Genomic DNA, 21,208 nt, shown 5'->3' with positions numbered 1-21,208 from the left:
GATTGTACATAGATGAAGTAATGACCATCGAGTTTAGTTCCTGTTTGACATAATTAATTTCCTCATTCCCCCTTTGTTACTGTACTTCATATCGTTTCCTAATGCCCATTGCTGATTTGATAACATTTATTACTGCAGTACAAATAACAGGATTAGTCCATGATTGCAAATCTCTGAATCCCTCTAAATGTGTACATGGGTGAATGTTCTTTAACAAGGGCACCAAAAATCTGCTCCTTGGATCTTTATATAAAGTGCACAAAAAATAATAAAGTGCAAAGTGCTCTAAGTAGTACTATTGTCGCATGGGCAAAGAATAAGGGGGTTCTGTCCACCCGGATTCTTTTGGGAACCCTACCAAAAAGTGCAAAGTGCTATGATGGAATCTTGTTAGAAGAAAACGCAACTGGCTGTTCGTGGTGAAGGAAATGTAATATTGCTGTTTAAGCATAAAAGGGCAACTGGCGACGGGTGCCTCGAATTGTAAATGGTGCATTTTTGCCCAGACACTATACTCCTCCTTAATTTTGGCCTTCGCATTAGTGGGGATGCTTGACGGGGTGTCGAAGTACTCGCCCAGGCGATCTGGAGTAACCTATCCCTCACAAACCGATGCCCAGGGATCCTCGGAGACTTGTCCGAGTTAATACAGTCTTTGATGATCTCCCTTTAAAGCAGTAACTCTTCTGAGGCCCAGAGTTTGGCCCACAAACATAAGGGGGCAGCGCCGTTGTGATCTTCTATATATTCCATTCCCACTTCTCGGTGAGAAAATGAGGTGGCAGCACTGCTAGGAATCATCAACAGGCATTTTATAAACTTGTTCTCCACCACGTGCAACGGGCGGCCTTATTGGTAACCCCACACCCTGCCCAATACAATGCAGCCAACATGCATTTTGCCTTGTGTAAAGTAACAAGTTCAGGCACTGGCTTGCGGCCTAACATACAAGCAAACCTAAAAGGCCCCTCTGCTACTCTGCTTGTTTGCTGTGCTCTAGCCGTCATCAACGAATCCCATTTCATATCCTTACTAAACATGTTACCCAGATATATAAACTGTCCCACCCTTTCAATGGGCTTACCCCTTACATAAAACTTCTAGTTTAGACTTTTTTTGGTGCATACCATTATATAAGACTTTGAGAAACTAACCCTCAAGTCTAGTGCTGCCATAAAGTTTGGAAAGGCGTCCAGGGTGGTTTGGAGGCTGTTAGCCCTCAAGGCCATGAGTACAGTGTCATTCGCATGCGAAAGTAGCGGAACTGGCTGTCCTTTGATGCGTGGGAAATCAATTTTCTTACCTTATAAAAAAGCTTTCAGGCCGTTCTTATATATTAAAAAAAGAAAAAGGTCTAAAATACACCCCTGCCTGACTCCTTCTATTGAGGCAATCGGCCTCGTCTTTTCCCCCTATGCACCGAATCTTATGGAAACAGATGTGTTGGTATGTAACCTTTTGAGGAGCAGGATTAGAGCACTTTCAAATCCCATGTCTGTCATCAGTGCCCATAATTTACCCCTGTTCACAGTATCAAATGAAGTCCATGAAGGCAAGGTTGATAGAACCACTCTTTGCCCTCATGTACTTGCCCATGATCAGGGATGATTTAAGGCACTGCTCTGTGGTTCCATGTCCCCTCCGAATACCATACTGCGCTTTTTAATTGGTCCATCTGCTAGTCACCCAGGTCTACTTAGGGCAAGGATTACCCTCCCCAATACTTTGGTGGTGGAGTCAGTTCGGGAAATGCGCCTATTGCAGGCAGGATCAGTTCTGTTCCCTTTTTTGAACACGGGTACAACTATAGCCTCTTTCCAGGATACTGGGACTAGGCTGGTCACTACCGATTTAAAAACCTGAGTAAGCAGGGGTGCCCAAAGATTTTTGTTTAAGTTAAACAGGTCTAATGGGACTCCATCTGAACTTGGAGCTTTCCTACTCATCACCTTCGCAAGTGCCTCCTCCTCCTCAGTCACCGTGAGTGGGACACTATGCTCTACTGCCTGTGTCAAGTCGGCTGGGAGATCCTCAATATACATCAACAACTCCCTACCATTTGGATTAAAAATGGGCGCAAAGTGTGATTCCCAGGTATCACCTAGGAGCATAGTCTACATTTTTTCCACTTCTTCAGTGAATTGGGGACGGTTGATAATGGCCCAGAAACATTTTTTATCTCTAAGAGCACTTGCTCTTTCCACATCATCCCACACTATGCGCCTCAACTCCTCTTTCCTTACGATGAAAGTGGCTTTATATAAACATCTTGCATGTTTTATTTGTTCTATATTACGGGGGTTATTGTAGAGCAGTTTTTAAAATGTTGTGGGCTCTAGAGCATTCTACATCAAACCAACGTGCCTCGCGGTGCTGCTTAGGCCTAACTGGACAGGTTAATCTTTCAGCTACATTAGCACGATACTGTTTATAGTTCTGAGCAATAGTGGATGAGGAAGAATCCTGTTCCAAGCAAACCATTATCAGGTCTAAATTGGAACAGACTGTTTCTTCCTCAAAGAGTGTTGCATTTATTTTCCCCCAGTTTACTCTTACGCCTTTATTATGATTGTAATCGATCAAGTGACCATCACCCCCTGAAGTTCTTGCTATTACTTTAAGGGAAACAATTAATGTCACTTGCTATTTCAAGAGCCACTTTCCCTACCCCCACCAACAAAAGTAGGGAACTGGACTTGAAAACTATTATTCAGACTGACCAGGTTATTCTCGATGATGATAGTATTCAGCGCCTCTCCCTGTGGGGTGTGAATGAAATGGGCCAAAGGCTGATCATCAGTGTCAAAGAAACCACAAAAATTTTTGTTACTAAATTCACAAGATGAACAATTAAAATCTCCCACCCATAAAACACATAAAGGTTGCCACTTCCCAGAAACATTAGTAATTTCCATTTGCAGAGCTTCTATAACATGACAATTCCTTGGGTCAAAAATGTTATAATACCAGTTTGCAAGAAGGACTCTCATCTGCAGCATGTTAGTAATCATAATTAATTGGAACCGCTGAGAGGACCTTACACAAGAAACTTTTAGGGAGCCAAATCTAACTGAGAATAGGGCTACCAACCCGTTTTTTCATTCCCCGACAATGATGCTGTAGCGGGCACCTCAAAGGCCTGGTAACCAACCATCTCTCTACCTTCTTTGGCCCACATCTCCTGTAAGCAGACAACATCAAAACCCCTGATATATTCCATCCAAACCTGGTCTGTTAATTTAGAGCGAATACCTGCAATGTTCCAGGAGATTAACTTAAGTAGGGGTAGAGGGTGGGTCAGATCCATATCTGATGGTAACACTGAAGGAACCAGGGGACTAAACATGGGTGTCTATGATGACCCCTCCCCTGGGCACCTATTTTCTGGGGTTATATTTACATCCCCTGTACAAGTTTTTCCCCCCAGATCCGTATCTAGTGGTAACACCGATGGGGCCAGACGACTAAACACGGGTGTCTGTGACGACCCCTCCCCTGGGCACCTATTTTCAGGGGTTATATTTACGTCCACCGTGCAAGGTGTATGGTTATTCCTATTCAACTTTCGCGCGACGTCCACAAAATGTATACTAATATTTTAAGAGGCTTTGATTTACCAGATGCCATTTTAATCCCAGCTTCCCCTGCGTCAGCGTATGGGTGGCCCTTTGACTTTGTCAAACGCCTTTTAGCACATCTTTATCCAAATCACCTTCTTTGACTGCTTCTTAAAGTGTGCTCCAACAAGGGGCTATAATGGTGTCATATGCACCAACTTGTGGGCCCTAATACACCACATAACCCTGCCCTATAGATTAGATTAGATTAACATACTTATAAAGCACATGATTGCCAAAGCAAAGAGGTGTACCAGCGCTGAAGCGAGATGAGAAGGGTTGCAGTCTGGGGATTAGAGTTGAGAGAAGAGCATTGTCTTCACAAGCCAACTGAAGACTTGGTGGCCAGAGATGTTGCAGATGTGTGTGGGAAGGGAGTTCATAAGGTTGTGGCCAGTCGCCTATAAGAGCGGCCACCAGATCTGGCTCTTCGGATGCATGGAATATATGCGAGCATAAGATTAGCTGAGCATAGTACACACAGTGGGGAGTAGAGGAAGCACATGTCACTCAGAATATTTGGCCCGATACCAGTCAGAATCTTGTGCACGGTGCAGAGTGTCTTGAAATGTACTTGATGTGCAAGGGGAAGCCAATGAAGACGAGAGAGAAGATTAGAGACATGACTGTACTTAGGGAGAAAAAAATGGCATGTGCTGCAGTGTTCTGAACCCGCTGCAATTGGTTCACAACAGCCTTATTAGAGCCAAGGAGAAGCATGTTACAGTAATCCAATCAGGCCAATATGGAAGCTTGGATAATCAGCTGCCGATTTGGGGCATTAAAAAGACCGAGTATCAGTTTAAGGCCTCGTAGCAGCCCGAAACATTTCCCTGCCACTGATTTGGAGTGTGTCTCAAAGGTAAGATCTTTGTCAAGCATAATGCCCAAGTTTCTCACTGCAGGTTTAGGGGCCGGAGGGGCTCCAAGGGCTGAAGGCCACCATTCATCATTCCAGAGATGAGAGTCTTTGGCAATCGAAGGATTTCAGATTTCTCAGAGTTCAGCTGCAAGAATTTAGCTGTCATCCATTCTGCAATGGCCAGAATGTCTTCTTTAAACTTCGCTCTGTCCTGGCTGGGATTGTTAGACAAGGTGATCACCGATTGGGTGTCATCAGCGTACGACACCAAGGAGATTCCCCTTTCTTTGGCAATCCGTGCCAGTGGACTCATGTATATCTTAAAGAGCGTAGGGCTCAGCGCGGAGCCCTGAGGGACCCCACAGCGCAGTGGATGGATACGGGAGGCAAATGGAGGGGCTATCACTTGAAAGGTCTGATCGACCAGGAAGGAAGAGAACCACAATAAGGCTGTGTTACTAATCCCTATCTCCTCCAGACGGTGGAGCAGGATTTCGTGAGACACCGTATCAAACACCGCACTCAGATCCAGCAGGACCAAAGCTGAGGTCCTGCCAGTATGTGCTATGGATTTCAATTGTTCTACCACCGTCAGCAATGCAGACTCGGAGTTATCAAGTATATGATTAACTTCCAGAAAATGAGTTAGTGTCAAGTTCACATGAGCTTCCAGAATTTTGGATAAAAATGGGAGCAGAGATATTGGACAATAGTTTTCTGGCTTGGAGGTGTCCAATTAAGGTTTTTCTAAGGAGCGCACCCACTTTTGCATGTTTCCAAGACTTTGGGATCACCGCCGAAGTGAGGGATAAATTCAGTAGATCAAGGCACTTTGATAGGAGACCCTGTTGAGCTTTCCTGAAGGTGTCCGGTCTAAGGGGGTCATCTGGAGATCCTGATTAAATGTTATTCACTAGTCCCTCTAGGTCTTTGAGTAGGATGATGGGTAGAGATGTGAGTGAAACGGTCCCAGAGCAGATGTGCGTATTCCTCTCATTGATGTCATGAGTTCCAGTGTGATCAAAGTTTTTGTAGATGCTCTCCACTTTCTCAAGGAAGAAATTAGCCAGCTCCTCGCATTGTTGACTGGAGGAGATGACAATACCCAGAGCCGAGGGAGAAGTGACCATATCCTTCAGAAGAGAAAATGTTTATTTACTGAGATTGGTGCTGGTGGTAATCAGGCTAGAGTAGTGAGCTGCTCTAGTTTTATGGACTAGTTTGTGGTAGGATTTGAAAGCTGATCTATACTGAGATTTAGCCTGAAGGTCATATGTACGTCTCCATGCTCTTTCTAGAACTTTGCAATTCTTCCTAGCTAGGGTCAATTCCTCTTTAAACCAGGCTTTGGCCTGCGTTCCTTTAGAATGGGTGAGTTTGAGAGGAATGTAGGTATCTAGGGCTTGGGTTACCCACCTATGAAAGAGTGTGTCAGCCTCTTCCATATTGAAGGATCTGTCTGGTTGATTTGTCCTCAAGGGTGTGAGAAAAGCCTCCTGGTCAAATTTATGCCACGGCCGTTTCAGTGAGGGGGGCTGATTAGACTGGGACTTAAAAACAACCAGTGTTAGTCGCATTAGGATGAGAGTATGATCTGTCCAGATCAAGGGGAGAGGTGTTAGAACTTCCAGTGACTCAAGGTTAGAGAAAACAGGATCAAGGAGGTGCCCGGCACTATGCGTAGCGCCGGGAACCAGTTGGGTCAATTGGCAGGCTGCTAAGTCTCCTTAAAGGCTAATAGTATCCGGGGATTCTAGCATTTCCAGGTGGAGATTTGAGTCACCTATAATATTAAAATTGGCAGTCTGGAGAGCTAGTATTGAAGTAGTGTTTGCCAGGGCTTCTCTAAAAGTTTTAGATGGGTCATCTAAATAGTCAGCGCTGACTGCTTTAGGGCCTGGAACACTTCCTTCAGGTTGTACAGATGGTTATCCCATCTGAAAATAGATGGTACTGACCTTCTCCAACACAGCCAGAAGCCAATTGACTAATGTTTGGAAGGTGGCAGGAGCTTTCTCCAAACCAAAAGGCATATTCTTGAACTGGAAGTGCATCCTGATGACTGAATCTCACACTTGTTGAACACAAAATAGTGCAAGAGAAGGTGTAAAGGATAGCAGTTAAGGAGTGTGACCATAAAGATCACTTTGAAGTATAAAATAGGTCCATGTACATCTGTTATAGATAATTCTCCAAATGCTTTAAACAAATTTACTGTGAGACTTGTGACAATGAGGTGTCAAGATCCACTAAGACAAGATGGTCAGAATATAACTATCCATTGTTCATAAAATTCTATGTCCTTCCACATTTCAAATATTAATATTCTCATAACTAACAAATAAACCCCCGGTTTCTACATATTTCATAATCTGAGCACATAACAGCTGTACTTTAATAAGAAAAAACCCCACTTGCACCTAGCCACCAGCATTGGAAGTATTAACACCAATACACTTAGTAGTTTGAACAACATGGGTCCAAAGCAGTACAAGCAGACTTGTGAAAAATCACAGAAAAATGTTAAATAACTACAAACGAATTAAGAGCATTATCATTTTTGCATATTTCATACTTGTGAATACTTCTCTCCTATAGCTTCTTCCTTATGTCAAAAAAGTGAATTTTCACAATAAAGTTGGAGCAGAAATATTTTTTGATGAGAATGGCAACATCCCAGCTCAGTATGATATCATGAACTGGCAGTTTGATACCATGGGCACAGTCAAGTATGTGAAGGTGGGCAGCTACGAGTCCGGCGCCACAATGGAAAAAGGTATTTTTATCAATGTCACTGCCATCAGATGGGCTGCAGGATTCCCACAGGTATGAGCACTATTTTCTGAAAGATATTAACTTTGGGGATAGATACTCCAGGAATAAAAAAGATGAAGTTATTTCTTGAATCTCATATAAAAAGCAACAAAATGGAAAAATGCAAGAGAGAGAATCTACTGCAAAAGCAAAACTGAAAGACAAGGTTGGGAACAATAAGACAGGGTAGCCGCCTTCATTTTGAAGGGTACATTTAATTTATAGAAGGCATTATTGTTCTTTCGATTTTACCATTAGGTCTTGATTCAGTCACCGACTAATGGGCTGGATAGCTGCAAACAAATTGCCTTGAACATTATCCTCACAATCTCAATACTGAATGGTGAATGCTAATTTCTAGCTTCCGTGGTCCTCCTTATGCCATTTTGGGAGGAAGTGTGATTTGCACCAGACCTACTCTACATTGAGTTGGAAGGCAAAAAACTGTCCTGTAAAAGCCTAATTGGGGAACTATTAGAAATTTTCTTATGAATCCTTCATTATTTACCTAAAGCTACTAGTGAATCAAACTTGATCAGTATTAAAAGTCACTTCTTTGATACACCAATTTGATAAATGTATCAAAAGTAGTTAGTTGTTTCATAAGAACAAACATTCTTACTTTTCCATTAAGAATGTGTAATGCAGCTCCACATTTTTTAAACCAAATGAACATGTTAGTGGAAGCATCTTGAGCTCCTCTTTCTAAGGAAATATCAGATCAACTATTGGCCACCTGTGAGACAGCCTTCATCACACAACCATTACCAGGCAATGTGTACATATATATATGGGAGGTTCCCTCAATCAGATTTTTTTTTTTTATATATATATATATATATATATATATATATATATATATATATATATATATATATATATATATATATATATATATATCTCAGAAGCCGCTTGAAGAGATCAGGTGCAGCATGTAATCTCCAGCAAGCACCGAAAAAGCAGACACGAGCCCAGAGTAAGTGCAAGCAGTAGCGTTTATTTTCTCATAAGTCCGCCATAACGCGTTTCACCACCGGAGTGGCTTGATCACATATATATATATATATATATGTATATATATATATATATATATATATATATATATATATATATATATATATACATATATATATCTACTGGCAGTTGCCAGTAGTTAGTCACAGTTATGACCCAGTTGCCATAGAACAAATAATTTTTTGATTTGCCAATAATTTTGGCGTTGTTTGACTAATCTTTGTGAAATTTTCAAAATTTATGGGGCGGTCAGGTCAGCTGCTGTGCTGAATGTTTCGGGGTGGGTCTCAAAACACAGCTATGGCTCGAAGTGCTCAATGAAAGTACACCAATTTTGGCAAAATGGGAGCTCTAGGTTCATAAAGCACTCTTTTTGTTAAATGGTGTAAATCCAGAGAAATTGAAAAGTGTCTCAGATAAACAATTTGGCTGTGGAGGATCTGCTAATCCTCCCGATCTCGAGACTTCAATCTGATTGGCTGCCAACACTTCAAATAAGAAGTGTTGGCAGCCATCTTGTGACTTGGTTGAACCAAAAGAAAAAATATTACAAAGCCTAATAAAAACAAAAAAAGGGGTCAGGGTAAAAACACCCTGACCCCTAGGCCTACTCAGATGGTCCCACAGGACCCTAGGGACAAAAAAGGCATTTTATTTTAATTTTTGAAAATTAAACAAAATGAAGTGTGGGCTCATGTGCTTTGCTTCCTTTAGGCCTGTGGGTAAGCCAAGTCCGGGAGGCAATTATAAAAAGAGACATGGGCCTGCGTGGGCCCCTGCAGCCCTGAGGACTGCCACATTGCCATGGCTTATACATTGAATGTGGGGTGGCTACGCAGACCCCTGCAGGCCCAGGAACTACCACCTCCCAAGTGCTACATTGTAGAAATAAATGTGTGGGGAGGCTCCTGGCTCCCACACAGCCCCAGGGACCATCACCTCCCTGGGGCTACTTAGCAAACCTCCTGGAGCCCTAAATGGCCCTGGGGACAGCCACTCCCCAGGGCTGCATTCAGCAAAGTCCCGGGGTGCCACCCCCAGGGTATGTAAATTATAGTGCATGGGGGGCTCCTACCCCCATGCAGCCACAGGGACACCACCTCCCAAGGCTACTTATCAAAATCGAGGGGGCTGGGCTGCCCCCTCCTGGAGTTGTGAAAGCGCAAACCCCAGGGGCCAGCTCCAGCAATGTCCTGGGGAGCCCACCGGCCAGTCCTTAGCAAACATTGTGCTCGCTTTGAAAAAGAGAGATCACTTTGCTCTCGCTTGTTCAAAGCGAGCGCACTTTGCTTTTTGCCCCCAGGGATCTGCATGTCAGGAGGTCCCTGGGGGTAAAAAGCCATGCCGGCTCCTGCAGGAGGCAGGATCCGGCCCGGACCGGGGGGCCATCAAGCTCCCCCACTGTCCCTAAAATGCTGGCCATATCCCGGGGGATGGGGTCCCCGGGCCTAAAATGGCCTGGGAGGTGGGTCCCTAAGCCCATCTCCCTTGAAAATGCATAAAAAATGCCCATGCCCCGGGGGGGGGGTGAGGTCCTCAGGGCCTAATTTGGCCCCCCTCCCTTTTCTAACTGAAAAAAAGAAAGGCCTAGCCCCAGGGGATTGGTCCCCAGGGTTGAAATTGGCCCTAGGAGGGGGCCGCGCGGACTCAGGACTAAAGTGACCAGGAGGTGCGTTTGCAGAGTGGTGGAGATAGGGGGTGTGGCATCTGACCACCTCCAAGCAATCTAGCTGTGTGGGACTTACAGAGGTAACAGGAGGGCTAGTTGGCACCAGGGACCCTCAAGAGGCAAGGAGACTTCATCCTCCAACTAAGAACATGCCAGGAGGCATGATTGCAGAGTGATCAGGGATGGGGTTTGGTCTTTGACCACATCTCTGCAGTCCTACTGTGTTGGGCTTACTGGAGGTAATAGGTAGTCTGGTTGGCTCCTAAGGACCCCCAGCAGTGAAGGGGACTTCCTCCCCCAACCAAGAGCACACCAGGAGGCGGGTTTGCAGGCTGGTGGTGAAAGGGGGCATGGCCTGCTATCAGAAGTCCTCAATCATGCTGTGTGGGACTTACTGGAGGTAACAGGAGGGGTAGCTGGCCCACAAGGATATCCTTCGGCCTGACTACCCCTCTTGTTACCTCCAGTAAGTCCTACACAATGGGATTGCTAAGAGGTCTTCAGATGCCCCTCTTTCTCTGCAAAAGCACCTCCTGGTGCACCGCTGGATGGGGAATAAAGTATGCATTACACCAGAGGGACCTTGGGGGCCAAGAAGCCCTCCTGGTGGCTCCTATAAGTCCTATATAGCGGAATTCCTGAGAGCTGGTTGGAGGACCCGCCCCTTTTCTCCACCGCTCAGCAAACGTGACAGCTAGTTAAAAAACCTTAGAAATTCACTGAAAGAAAACACACATTTTAGGGATGTTATAGTTAGGAATTAGCATTTAAAAAAACCTTAGAAGTTCATGGAAAAAGACACAGTTTACAGGAACGGTATGGTTAGGCTGACATTTCACTTGTGCAAAACCTGTGAAATTCAGCCGTTATAGTTAGGTGAGCCAAATAGATCAAGGAACATCGACCTGAAGCTCAACATGGACAAGACAGAGGTACTGATTTTCAGAAACAAAACCTCTCCAGGGGATGCATCCTGGTGGCCTTCAGAACTGGGACATTTTCCTACCCCCCACTGACCATGCTAGGAACCTAGGCATCATTCTGGACAACAAGCTAGTCATGGCGACTTAGGTCAACTTGTTGTCCTCCTCCTTCATCTTTATCCTCTTGCATGCATTGTAAGATAATCAAATGGATACCCCAAAGCTCAAGACACACCATCACCCGGGACCCCATCTCAAGGCAACTGTAGAACTGCAACACTCTCTAGACAGGGATCACAGTTCACCTCCTCTGCAGTTCATCCCCTGTGGCGACTGCAGACCATACAGAATGCTGCAGCTAGGCTCATCCTGGATTTTCCAACACAAACCTACATCCCTCCCTATCCCAGGGAACTCCACTGGATCTCTGTACTGAAAAATGCCAATTAAAGCTTCAGAATAATGCAGTCAAGGCCCTACACAACTGCGGACTTGCCTATTTGAACCACTGTCTGAACTTCATTCTATCCCACCAGAGTCTTACTTAAGATGGGGGATTAAGGAGAATAACTACAAAAGCTGGCGAAAGCCATTTTCTAAAGAACTCATAAGCCATATCTTGGCTTCATCTACCGATAGAATCAGTACTTAACGGACGCCCCCAACAGAAACCCATTGCGGGTTGGAATTATCACCGCATAATATATACGACCGATTTACTCAGGAATGAGCCTTCAGAAAGTTGTGGTTAAGATTCCCAATATGACGAAACACGTGTTGGCTGTGAAATTCCAGAAATAAAACTTCAAAAGAATCTACCGGACCTTATTGACAAGAATCATTTATGAATGCGAGAGTGACGAATGGTGGAAACACTTGCATACTGAAAAGAAACAATAATCTATAACGTGTGCTAGGGAGCCTTTTCATTTGTGTAGGACTTTGCCAGACTTAAAGAGGGTTTGTGGTTCTCTTTACCCTATAGCAACGTTTAACAAACTGATCCTTTTATACTAAGTGAGATATTCTGAGTGGCGCCATAAGACCTAAAACAATACCACTAGCCGAGCATTTCTGTCAACCCACCAGAAATCTTCACTTCACGTCCTTGCTCAAACCCTCACCCCCGCATCAGATGTAGAGTTCAATCCTTCTCCTACCTACCAACAAAGACATGGAATGAGCTACCCATTCATCTACGGACCTCCCCATCTCTTCCAAAGTTCCAAAATTCTCTGAGGACCTGGCTATTCAGCTGATCAACTTGACCCTTTCAGCGGCTGGAGATACTCATGGGTGACAAGTAGGGCTCTACAAATCTTTTGATTGTTGATTAAAGAAAACAATCAATATATTTTTCTCAGGAACTGTGACTCACCCATAATTACATGGGCGCTAGATACTTTGGTGCCACTATTAGGCACAATATTTTAAAGGTCACTGACTGTTTTACAACAATGCATGTCTGTAAATTTTTGATCTCATAAATGCCCAGGGGCCATATGATAAATGCGGTACAAAAGGGGGTGGTGATGGACGGAGCATCTGAATCAATCAAACACTCACACCCAGTCAAAAGATCTGGGTTTAATCCATCACCGTTCTTTAGCCCACTCTGCCACCCCAGTTCAGACACAGCTATATGCAAATCAGTCTGACCCTGTTTCTCATGGGAACAGTCCAGCCCAAACTGCCAAGCCATGTCTTCCCTGGACTGGAAACAAGTTTCCGAGGACCGGTTTCTGGCATTCCAGCCGTCTTCAGCCTTTTGTACCGCATATGATAAATGCGGCACATTTTCCTGGATTTGAAAGGTGCACTCAGTGCTATCCAGGAAAATGAACCACAACATGGTGAATGTGCTGCACCCACGGTAGCTGCGAACTCAAGCTGCCTTGGGGAAAGCAAATTCATGTGAAAAACGGAGCGGCTGCTTAAAGCCGCTCTGTGTTTTCACAGTGCAGGCTTCAAACTGCCTGCACTTTTAAAGGGGATTAGAGATCCCTTGCAGATGGGTACAGCCATTGACTGCACCCTCCTGCATGAGGATGTCTTGGGGCGCCATGGGATCTCCTTTACCTCCACCATTTGGCTGCCATTAGGGGTGCACCACATTTCAGGTAGAGAACTGTCAACCAGCCCATCATAAAAACACGTCACTGCGGATACAAATGCAAATCCTGAGATAATATTCCTTATCCTGACAAGAAAAGGCAAAACCAACATATATCATGACATCAGGGTATAAAATGCAGCAGTTAGGGTAGGGAGAGAAAGACTTGAAATACCAATCATCATTGTATGAAATAAACACTTTATTCCCTGTGTGTCTATTACGATATGGTAATTCAGGCCAATTGTGGGTACACAGGAGCCCCAGCGCGACTACCCCAGTTAATCCGGTAACTATACTGGTCACCAGAACATCAATCCTTTAAGCAGGCCTCTGTTGAGGACTCGCCCCTGGATTGCCTCCGATGTTCATCCAATTTCCTATCGAGAAGCGAGGGCCTCCGAGGTCTCAGGCAATCAGTGGAGCTACATACAGTGTCCCCAAAGGTGTGACCAAAACTGAGGAGGGGGCCACCTACTGGGGGATTTACCGGGGGACCTCAGTGGGTCACCTGCATGCCAAAGATTCAAAGGTCCCTGCCCGTAAAGAAGGTGTGGGAGGGCCTCCCAACTCCCTCACACCCGACTCAACTCCACAGGCCAAAACAATAGTGTCACCAACAAAGTCAGCACGACACAGATGTGTGACACCCCAGAGGCCACTCGATATGGGAGATATCTCTGTCCCCAAAGAACAGCACCCTGGGTTATTGGGCAACCCTCGCATCACTGGGACTTCTTCTGCTGTCAGCACAGTGCAGCACTGGGCCACGCAAGGGTATAGAATATCAAGCTCATCCACTCCCTGTGACTGAAGTTGATTCTCAAGGGGAAGTCTGGTCATTCTGGCAATGCGTCCTGAGGGTCTCCACATGAGCGCTGCAGTGGCATTTGGAACCAGCAGATGGTGTCATGGAGGGCATCCTCAGGAGACCGAGAGAGAGAGGGCTGGATGTGCAAAGGATGTGGTGCCCAGCCCACAGCCTGTTCAATGACAGTCGACTGCACTTCAAATTAAACCAGTGAAAAGCACTCACCACTCGCTGTGCTGAGTCGAGTTCAGCGCTCTGCATGTGCTGAATACTAACATATGCTACTATGAGGCAACAAGCAGTGTTGTCCTGGGATCCTTGAGTGATCCTCAACTAAGCTGAGAGGGAGCCAGCCCACCCATCTCTGGAGAGCAATGGAGGCATGAAGAGCAGGTGGGCAGGCAACAGGCCAGCAAACTAGTGATCTTAGCAGAGTGACAGTTTCTCTAGTAGCCCAGTAGGTAAGTAGAGCAGTACAAGAAAGCAAGGACCAAGTAGTGGTTTTCCTGGAAGCACAGCAGCTCCTCCTGGTGCAGTATGTAGAGCCAATAGTGTTGGTTACAAGTCCTGTTAGACCTGGTATCATTGGTGTGAGTCTCCCTTCCATTTTTTACTGATAGCCTCCTCTGTTTTTAATATGTTTTGCTGGTTAGATGCTTTGGGCACTGTGCCACTGCTATTCAGTGCCACAGTGCAAGTGCTCCCTATGTTAAATTGATGTATTGATTAGTGACTTGATTGGGTTATTTGATTTACTTGTCAGACCCTAGTGTAGTGCACCATGTGTGCCCAGGGCGTGTAAATTAAATACTGCTGATGGGCTTGCAGCACTGGTTGTGCCACCCTCAGAAGCAGCTTGTAAAGTGTGCATCAGGTCTGCCATTGCAGGGCCTGTGTGCAGTCTGTGATTGCCATGTTGACTTGGCAAGTGCACCCACTTGCCAGTCCCTAAACCTTCCCTTTTCTTCATATCAGACACGCCTAAGGTAGGCCCAAGGGCAGGGTGCATAGTAATTATAAGGTAGAACATACCCTAGTGTATGTGGCATGTCCTTATAGTGAATTACAGCCATTTTCGTTTTTCACTTTTGCAAGGCTACTGTTCCCCATGGGCCAGAATGCGCAGTTTGATTATTACACCTTATAATCCTAACTGACTCAGGGAACTAGGTAGAAATTCGAGTTTAGTATGCCTGAACTCAGAATGATAAAACACATCTCTTAGTGAAGATGGTTCTAACATTCTGTGTTTGAAAATACCACTTAAAGAAACTAGGTATTTTCTTGGCTAACTATCCAAGTCTGCCTCTGCTAGGTTGTGTATTCCTTGTCTAAAGTTTGAGTGGGTGGCAGGGGCTGAGGGATTCCAGGAGACAGGGTGAGTCCACACAAGGATGAATAGAGAGATCTGCATGCAGATGGGTGGGAGGAGTTGAACCTGGGACCTGAATAGGGCTGTGCCTTCCCTCCTCAATGCTGGCTCCACCTCCTGTGTGTCTGATGTCCCTGGCCAACACTGTGAAATGAAAGAAGGAGTCTTGTCAAAAAAGTGTTCCAGGACTGACCAGAACTGGTTTAGACTAGGCAGAGGCCTCTATGCCTTCAGAGAACAAAGAGAATTTGAGTATAAATATGGGGAACCAGACCCCAGGACTTTAGATCACTTCTGGAAATAAGACAAACCTTTTGCCAAGGAGAAGAACCAAGGAAGCTGCAGGAGTTTGGACTGCCCCTCTGCCAGTGTACTGTTTACTGGGTTGTCCTGCAGTGGTTTCTTTATTGCCATGGAAAGGAGAAGGAACCTTTACAGAACGTTCATCATCTTGCAGCATATTATTCCAAGGGCTTGAACTTGTGTTTGCCTCCTGTTGAAGTCCCAGGTACAAAATACTTCATCACCAGCTCCCCCAGAATTTCCTTGCTGGGAATTCTGTATGCAGAAGCCTGTGTGTCGCTGGGAGCTAGAAGCGCGACGCATCGAGAAGAAGCCTGGTGCTGCTGTTTCCGTCGCATCGCCAGGAAAGCGTGTCACCGCCGCAGAGGTTGCCGCCGCATCAACAGAGAAGAGTGCCTTCGTCAAAGCTGTTACCCAACGCATCATCGGCGAAGCATATCGCCGCCGCAAGGTCACCATCGCATCACTGGAGAAGCGTGTTGCAGGGCCTGTCACGGCTCCAAAGCTACAGAGTTTGCCGCACGGCCGGGGGGGCGTGCAGGCATCGTCTTCAAGTCGTCGCATCAAGGGCGCCATCCTTTCGAATTGCACCGGATCGTCGCATCGAGGCGCCATCTTGTCGCATTGCAACCCGTAACGCATCACGAGAATCTATGCATCACCTCCTCTGCGGTAAGGAACAAGACGCATCCCCTACTCTGCGCAAGCATTGAGGCGCGACGCATCGTCTCCCCCAAAGCAAGGAACCTTTTGTTTGTTTTGTGTTACGCATCCAGGTACTTTTCTGAGAACTTTGTTGCATTCATCACCAACTTGAATTAAGTAACTACTACCATCTTTAAGCTACTTTTAAGTATAGTATTGTGGATTTTTGTCATTTGTGGTCTTGTGTTAAGTCTATATAAAGAATACTTATTTTTATAAAACCTGTGTGGTGTCCATCTGTTGTGTTTTCACTGTATTGCTGTGTGTATTCACAAATGCTTAACACACTGCCTCTGAGATAAGCCTGTATGCTCGTACCAAGCTACCAAGAGGGTGAGCAGGGGTTATCCAGTAGTGTAATCCCCTTTCCCTGACTTAGAAGCAAGGGTCCCTATTTGTTCAAAGGTGTATGCCATTGCCAACTAGAGACCCCGAGTTCTAACAAGTCCCATGCAGTGTCGAAAACATGGAGTCAGAGCCCCTGTACTTTTACTCAAAATGTGTTCGATATGGAGGTAACTTCCTTCAAAAGAGCTTTCAGAAGTGCACAACACCTCTATTCAATCTAAGCTCTGGCTACAGACATCAGTAGGGGGTAAACAAACCAATTGCTTTAGGGCAGGGCTCAGCCTTTACAAATGGAAGTGTGCCCCACCTCTCTCTGTCCCAGGGCAGGAAGACCATTCAGTATGCAGATGCATGCCGATGCACCCTGCTACACCCACCCGTTTTGCACGATGGCTGTCTGGAAAGTCTGCAGAAGCCCAGCTGTCACGCTACCCTAGATGTGGCTCGGAGTCAGGCTGCAAAGCACAAAGAGTCAGACGCACATAAAAATGCCCCCTCCTAAAAGTGGCATTTCTTTAATATAGATTTATTAGGATTAAAGATGCTGACAAGGAAAAAAGAATCGGTATTCCTAATAAATATATATAACAGACCACACCCATCAAACAAGGAATCTAAGGTAGTAGAGCTACTGGACTCCTTTTTAGACACACTAGGACCAAATGCACAAGTGGTATTAGGAGGGGACTTCAACTGTAAATATGAACCAGTGTTAGGCCTTGATAACTTACTCGATCAACAGGACATGGCAAACGATATCCCAAATTTGGATTCTACTGGGCCAGTTAAATGTACTGTAGCAGCAACTCAAATTCTACAGCTGACCTTGGTTCATGACTTAAGGGCATGTAATGGCCGCTTACAATCTGATAGACCAGCAGCCCCAACCTTTTGTAAAGGCAACTGTAAGTCACATATAGATTTTATACTGGTATCTCTGAGTCTATGGTATTTAATTATTGACTTCAAAATAGACACTAGGACAGAGAGCGACCATCTTCCACTCCAACTATGGCTAAATTCCCAGCCTTTTATATCTGAACCAGTGGAAGAAGTCTCAGCAAATAGTCCCTTTGGGGAACCTCAGGTATCAAATAATCGGCGTGCTCTGAGATGTCCCTATATCCTGGCTAAAGGTGCGACAATTTTAAATATTTATAATACCTTTTCTGACACCATTGCATCTTGCCAGGAGCCCGTATTGGGCACCCAGGGTGTTCTAGACCTACACTATCAATTGGTAGATGCACTAAATCCCTTTTTGAGTAAAATTTGCAAAAGGGATAAGAACTCAAATGAAAGTCACTTAGAGCTAGCTAATCCCTGGTATAACAAAGAGTGTCGTCAAGCCAAGTCCGACTTGATCCAGGCTGTTAAAACTAAAAACTCACAGTCTATAAAAGATAGCAGGTATGCATATAATAAAATTTGACTCAGGCGAAAAAAGCATGGGATGACGCATTATGGGATGATCTACTAACAGCAGCTAAATTGAGAGCTCAGGGTACTTTTTGGAGTCTAATATCAAAGGGGAACAGAAAGGGTAGATCACCTAAGGACTCCTACCTAGACGACAAAACATGGTGTGACCATTTTAGTAAACTTTATTTACACGATGATGAGGGGTTGCCCATACAAGATGAAGAGAGTAATTTAGAACTGAGCACCGTGCCCTTACGATTCAGCATAGAGGAGACCATGCAGGCACTACAGGCCATCAAAGCAGGTAAAGCCCCAGGACCCGACAAGATCCCCGGTGATCTATTAAAGCATGATGTGGAAGTATGGGGGCCTTACATTAACTTTTTATGTAACTCTATAGTTGCTGGAACGCCAATCCCTGATAGTTGGAAAGGGGCAGAAATTGTAACAATTTTTAAAAAAGGGGATCGTTATGACCCGGGCAATTACCGCCCAATTAGTTTAATTGATCTTTTACAGAAGGTTTTTGCCAGACAATAGACTTTTAGAATGGATAGAGGGGACTCAGATATTGACTAAATACCAGGCAGGGTTTAGATCAAAAATTAGTATAGTGGATCAAGTGTTTAGGTTCACTTGTATCTGCTGGAAGTACATTAACATAAGAAAGGGTAGCTTGTATGTGGCGATCATTGACTTGAGGGCCGCCTTCGACCTCGTCCCACGTAATCTTCTGTGGATCACACTAAGAAATATGGGGGTCCCCGAAGAGCTACTCAAAGAACTTATTAGACTACACACAGGGAACTACGCCAAAGTCGGATGGGGGAAGGGAGGTGAGGTTTCAAAGCCCATACCTGTGAATCGAGGCGTGCGCCAAGGCAGTGTGCTGGCGCCTACGCTCTTCTCATTATATGTTAATGATATACCTACATATCTAAGGGATTGCGACCATGACTCCCCGAAGCTAGGAGATGAGGCGATTACGGCACTTCTTTTTGCCGATGATACAATCCTCATCTCACAGAGTCCGAAGGGTCTCCAAAATCTGGTAAATTCATTCTATGGCTACAGTGTAAAGAAGGGGTTAGAAATAAATTCATGTAAATCAAAATACATGCCCATAAACCCGCAAACGTCCTTTAGGAAATATTTGGCTTTAAATAATCAAAAACTGGAGTATGTGGGGAGTTTCAACTATCTGGGTATTATGTTGGATAGTAGCCTTTCATAGAAGGGGCATCTGGTAAAAAGTAGACTGTCCTTCAAACAAAATTTTATGCCCATCCTAAAAGAGCATGGAGCTAGTCATTCTAAAGCTATTACGCCGGCACTTGAAGTATTTCAGGCAAAGGTCCAATCTGCGGCACTTTATGGTGCTGAGGTCTGGGGGCATTGCTGCAAGAGCAACTTTGAACGGGAAAAAAATCATTTTATACGTAGGTTGCTCAAATTACCAACTAGAGTTCCCCTAGTCCCAGTGTTTTTGGATATTGATCTTAAACGGACGAATTACCAAGCAATCCTAAGGCCATTGTTGTATTGGGTAAGGCTATGGACAACCCCGGAGTTGTTTAACTATAAAAGTGGATTGAGAGAAATTATCCAGATTGATGAGTATTAGAAAATCACTTGGTTAAAACACATTTCCTTTTGGTGTATCAGGTTAGGGTTGTCCCATTATTGGGAAGAACCCCAGAATATGACAACCCTGTGTAAAAAGCTCCTAAAGTCGATTTTCTGGTCTTATGTCAATGGTGAGCTACTTCATAGTTCATCCACTGGCACATTGACTCCGAAATTTTTGATGGTAAAGGATAATGCTGTATTTGAACGATTCATGGATGAGATAGGACCACCGCTAGCAAAAACGTTATACTTGCAATTTAGATATGGGGTGCTTCAGACGAATGTTAATACATTCAGATGGGGGGGGGGGGTAAAATGATAATGGCCTTTGTATCCTCTGCTCCCAAAAGGCAAAGGGAGACGATGTCCATTTATTGTTTTTTTGTCCGGTCTACAAGTCACCTAGGAACCGTTGGATTAGACCCCTCTGCAAAAATATGGGCGTTAGGTCATATAAAGAGGCAGAGCGTATAATTAAGTCTAATACCTCACAATTTGTAGTGTTTTGCACAAGTAGGTTTTTATTTAATGTGTACCTCATGGTATACAACCTTTAGCATGCATTTTGTACAACGCACTACCATTACAACGCAGGCATTACCACGCATACCATTACAACGCATTGCGCTGGGGGGCGCTCTAGGATAGGGAATAAGTTTAATTTTCTATCCAACACCTTCCCTAGTGTCCACGGGGACTGGAGTTGGAATAGAAAATTATACTTACCACTATCCAGCACCTCTAAACGCTATGCGTTGTAACGGTATTCGTTGTAAATACCGCGTTGTAAAGGTATGCGAGGTAAAAGTATGCGTGGTAACGTCATACATCCGTACCTCATTAGAAAACAGCTTGGCTACAAGCTGTAATGCAGTAATGGGGTCCGTAGTCTTCTCTAACTTGTATAAGTTAGTATAGAATTCACTGAGTTCACTTTCTAAATGTGGTTTTTAAAGATTTTAAAGTCTGGTTTTTTAAACTGGCTTTTACATTATGGAATATAACTTTTTATTTAAATTATAAAGTGAGAACTGATTTTAATATAGTATTGTAAAATTATTGATATGGATCAATTGTTATTTGCCCCATTATATTAATTGCAACCTGTTTATGTGACTATTTGTTGGTAAGGGGCACTCTATATATTGTCTGTAAATGTTTTTTTCTGCACTTCCTGCTCTTATGGCTATATTAGCCAAAATAAAGTTGAAACAAACAATATTAATGAAATATTCACTTACCCCAATAAGCAGGATTTATCACCAATATTCCTAACATACCAAACATGGCAACACTACTCCTTTCAGATCAAAATTACCATTGAAAAAGATGTAAGGGAAATCCCAATGCAAACCTATGAGAGGAGCAGGCCTCACAGCAGCGAGAAACCAAAAAGGCTGTTTGTCACTACCAGGACATGCGCACAATGAAGGCACATGTCTAACCTTTTACCTACACAGCACCCTGCCCATAGGGCTACTTAGGGTCTAACTTAGGGGTGATCTACATGTTGTAAAAAGGGAGTTTCAGGCTTGGCAAGTAACTTTAAATGCCAAGTTGTGTGGCAGTAAACTGCATACACAGGCCCTGGAGTGGCAGGCCTGAG

At 44.5% G+C, this 21,208-nt stretch overlaps 1 protein-coding gene across 1 annotated transcript in view; it reads left to right on the top strand.

Moving 5' to 3' along the window:
• The window catches only part of LOC147678477 (extracellular calcium-sensing receptor-like), a 62,422-nt gene that overhangs the window by 38,930 nt on the left and 2,284 nt on the right, over positions 1–21,208 (top strand). The window contains exon 5 of the mRNA XM_086945655.1: positions 7,078–7,305. Coding sequence (XP_086801781.1) covers positions 7,078–7,305 — 228 coding nt within the window. The remainder of the gene's footprint in view (positions 1–7,077; positions 7,306–21,208) is intronic.

This window comes from Lissotriton vulgaris, chromosome 12 (genome assembly GCF_964263255.1).
Source record: "Lissotriton vulgaris chromosome 12, aLisVul1.2, whole genome shotgun sequence".
NCBI classification, from domain to species: domain Eukaryota; kingdom Metazoa; phylum Chordata; class Amphibia; order Caudata; family Salamandridae; genus Lissotriton; species Lissotriton vulgaris.
Note: the sequence above shows the minus strand (reverse complement) of the source record. Positions and strands in the feature narration are given on the sequence as shown.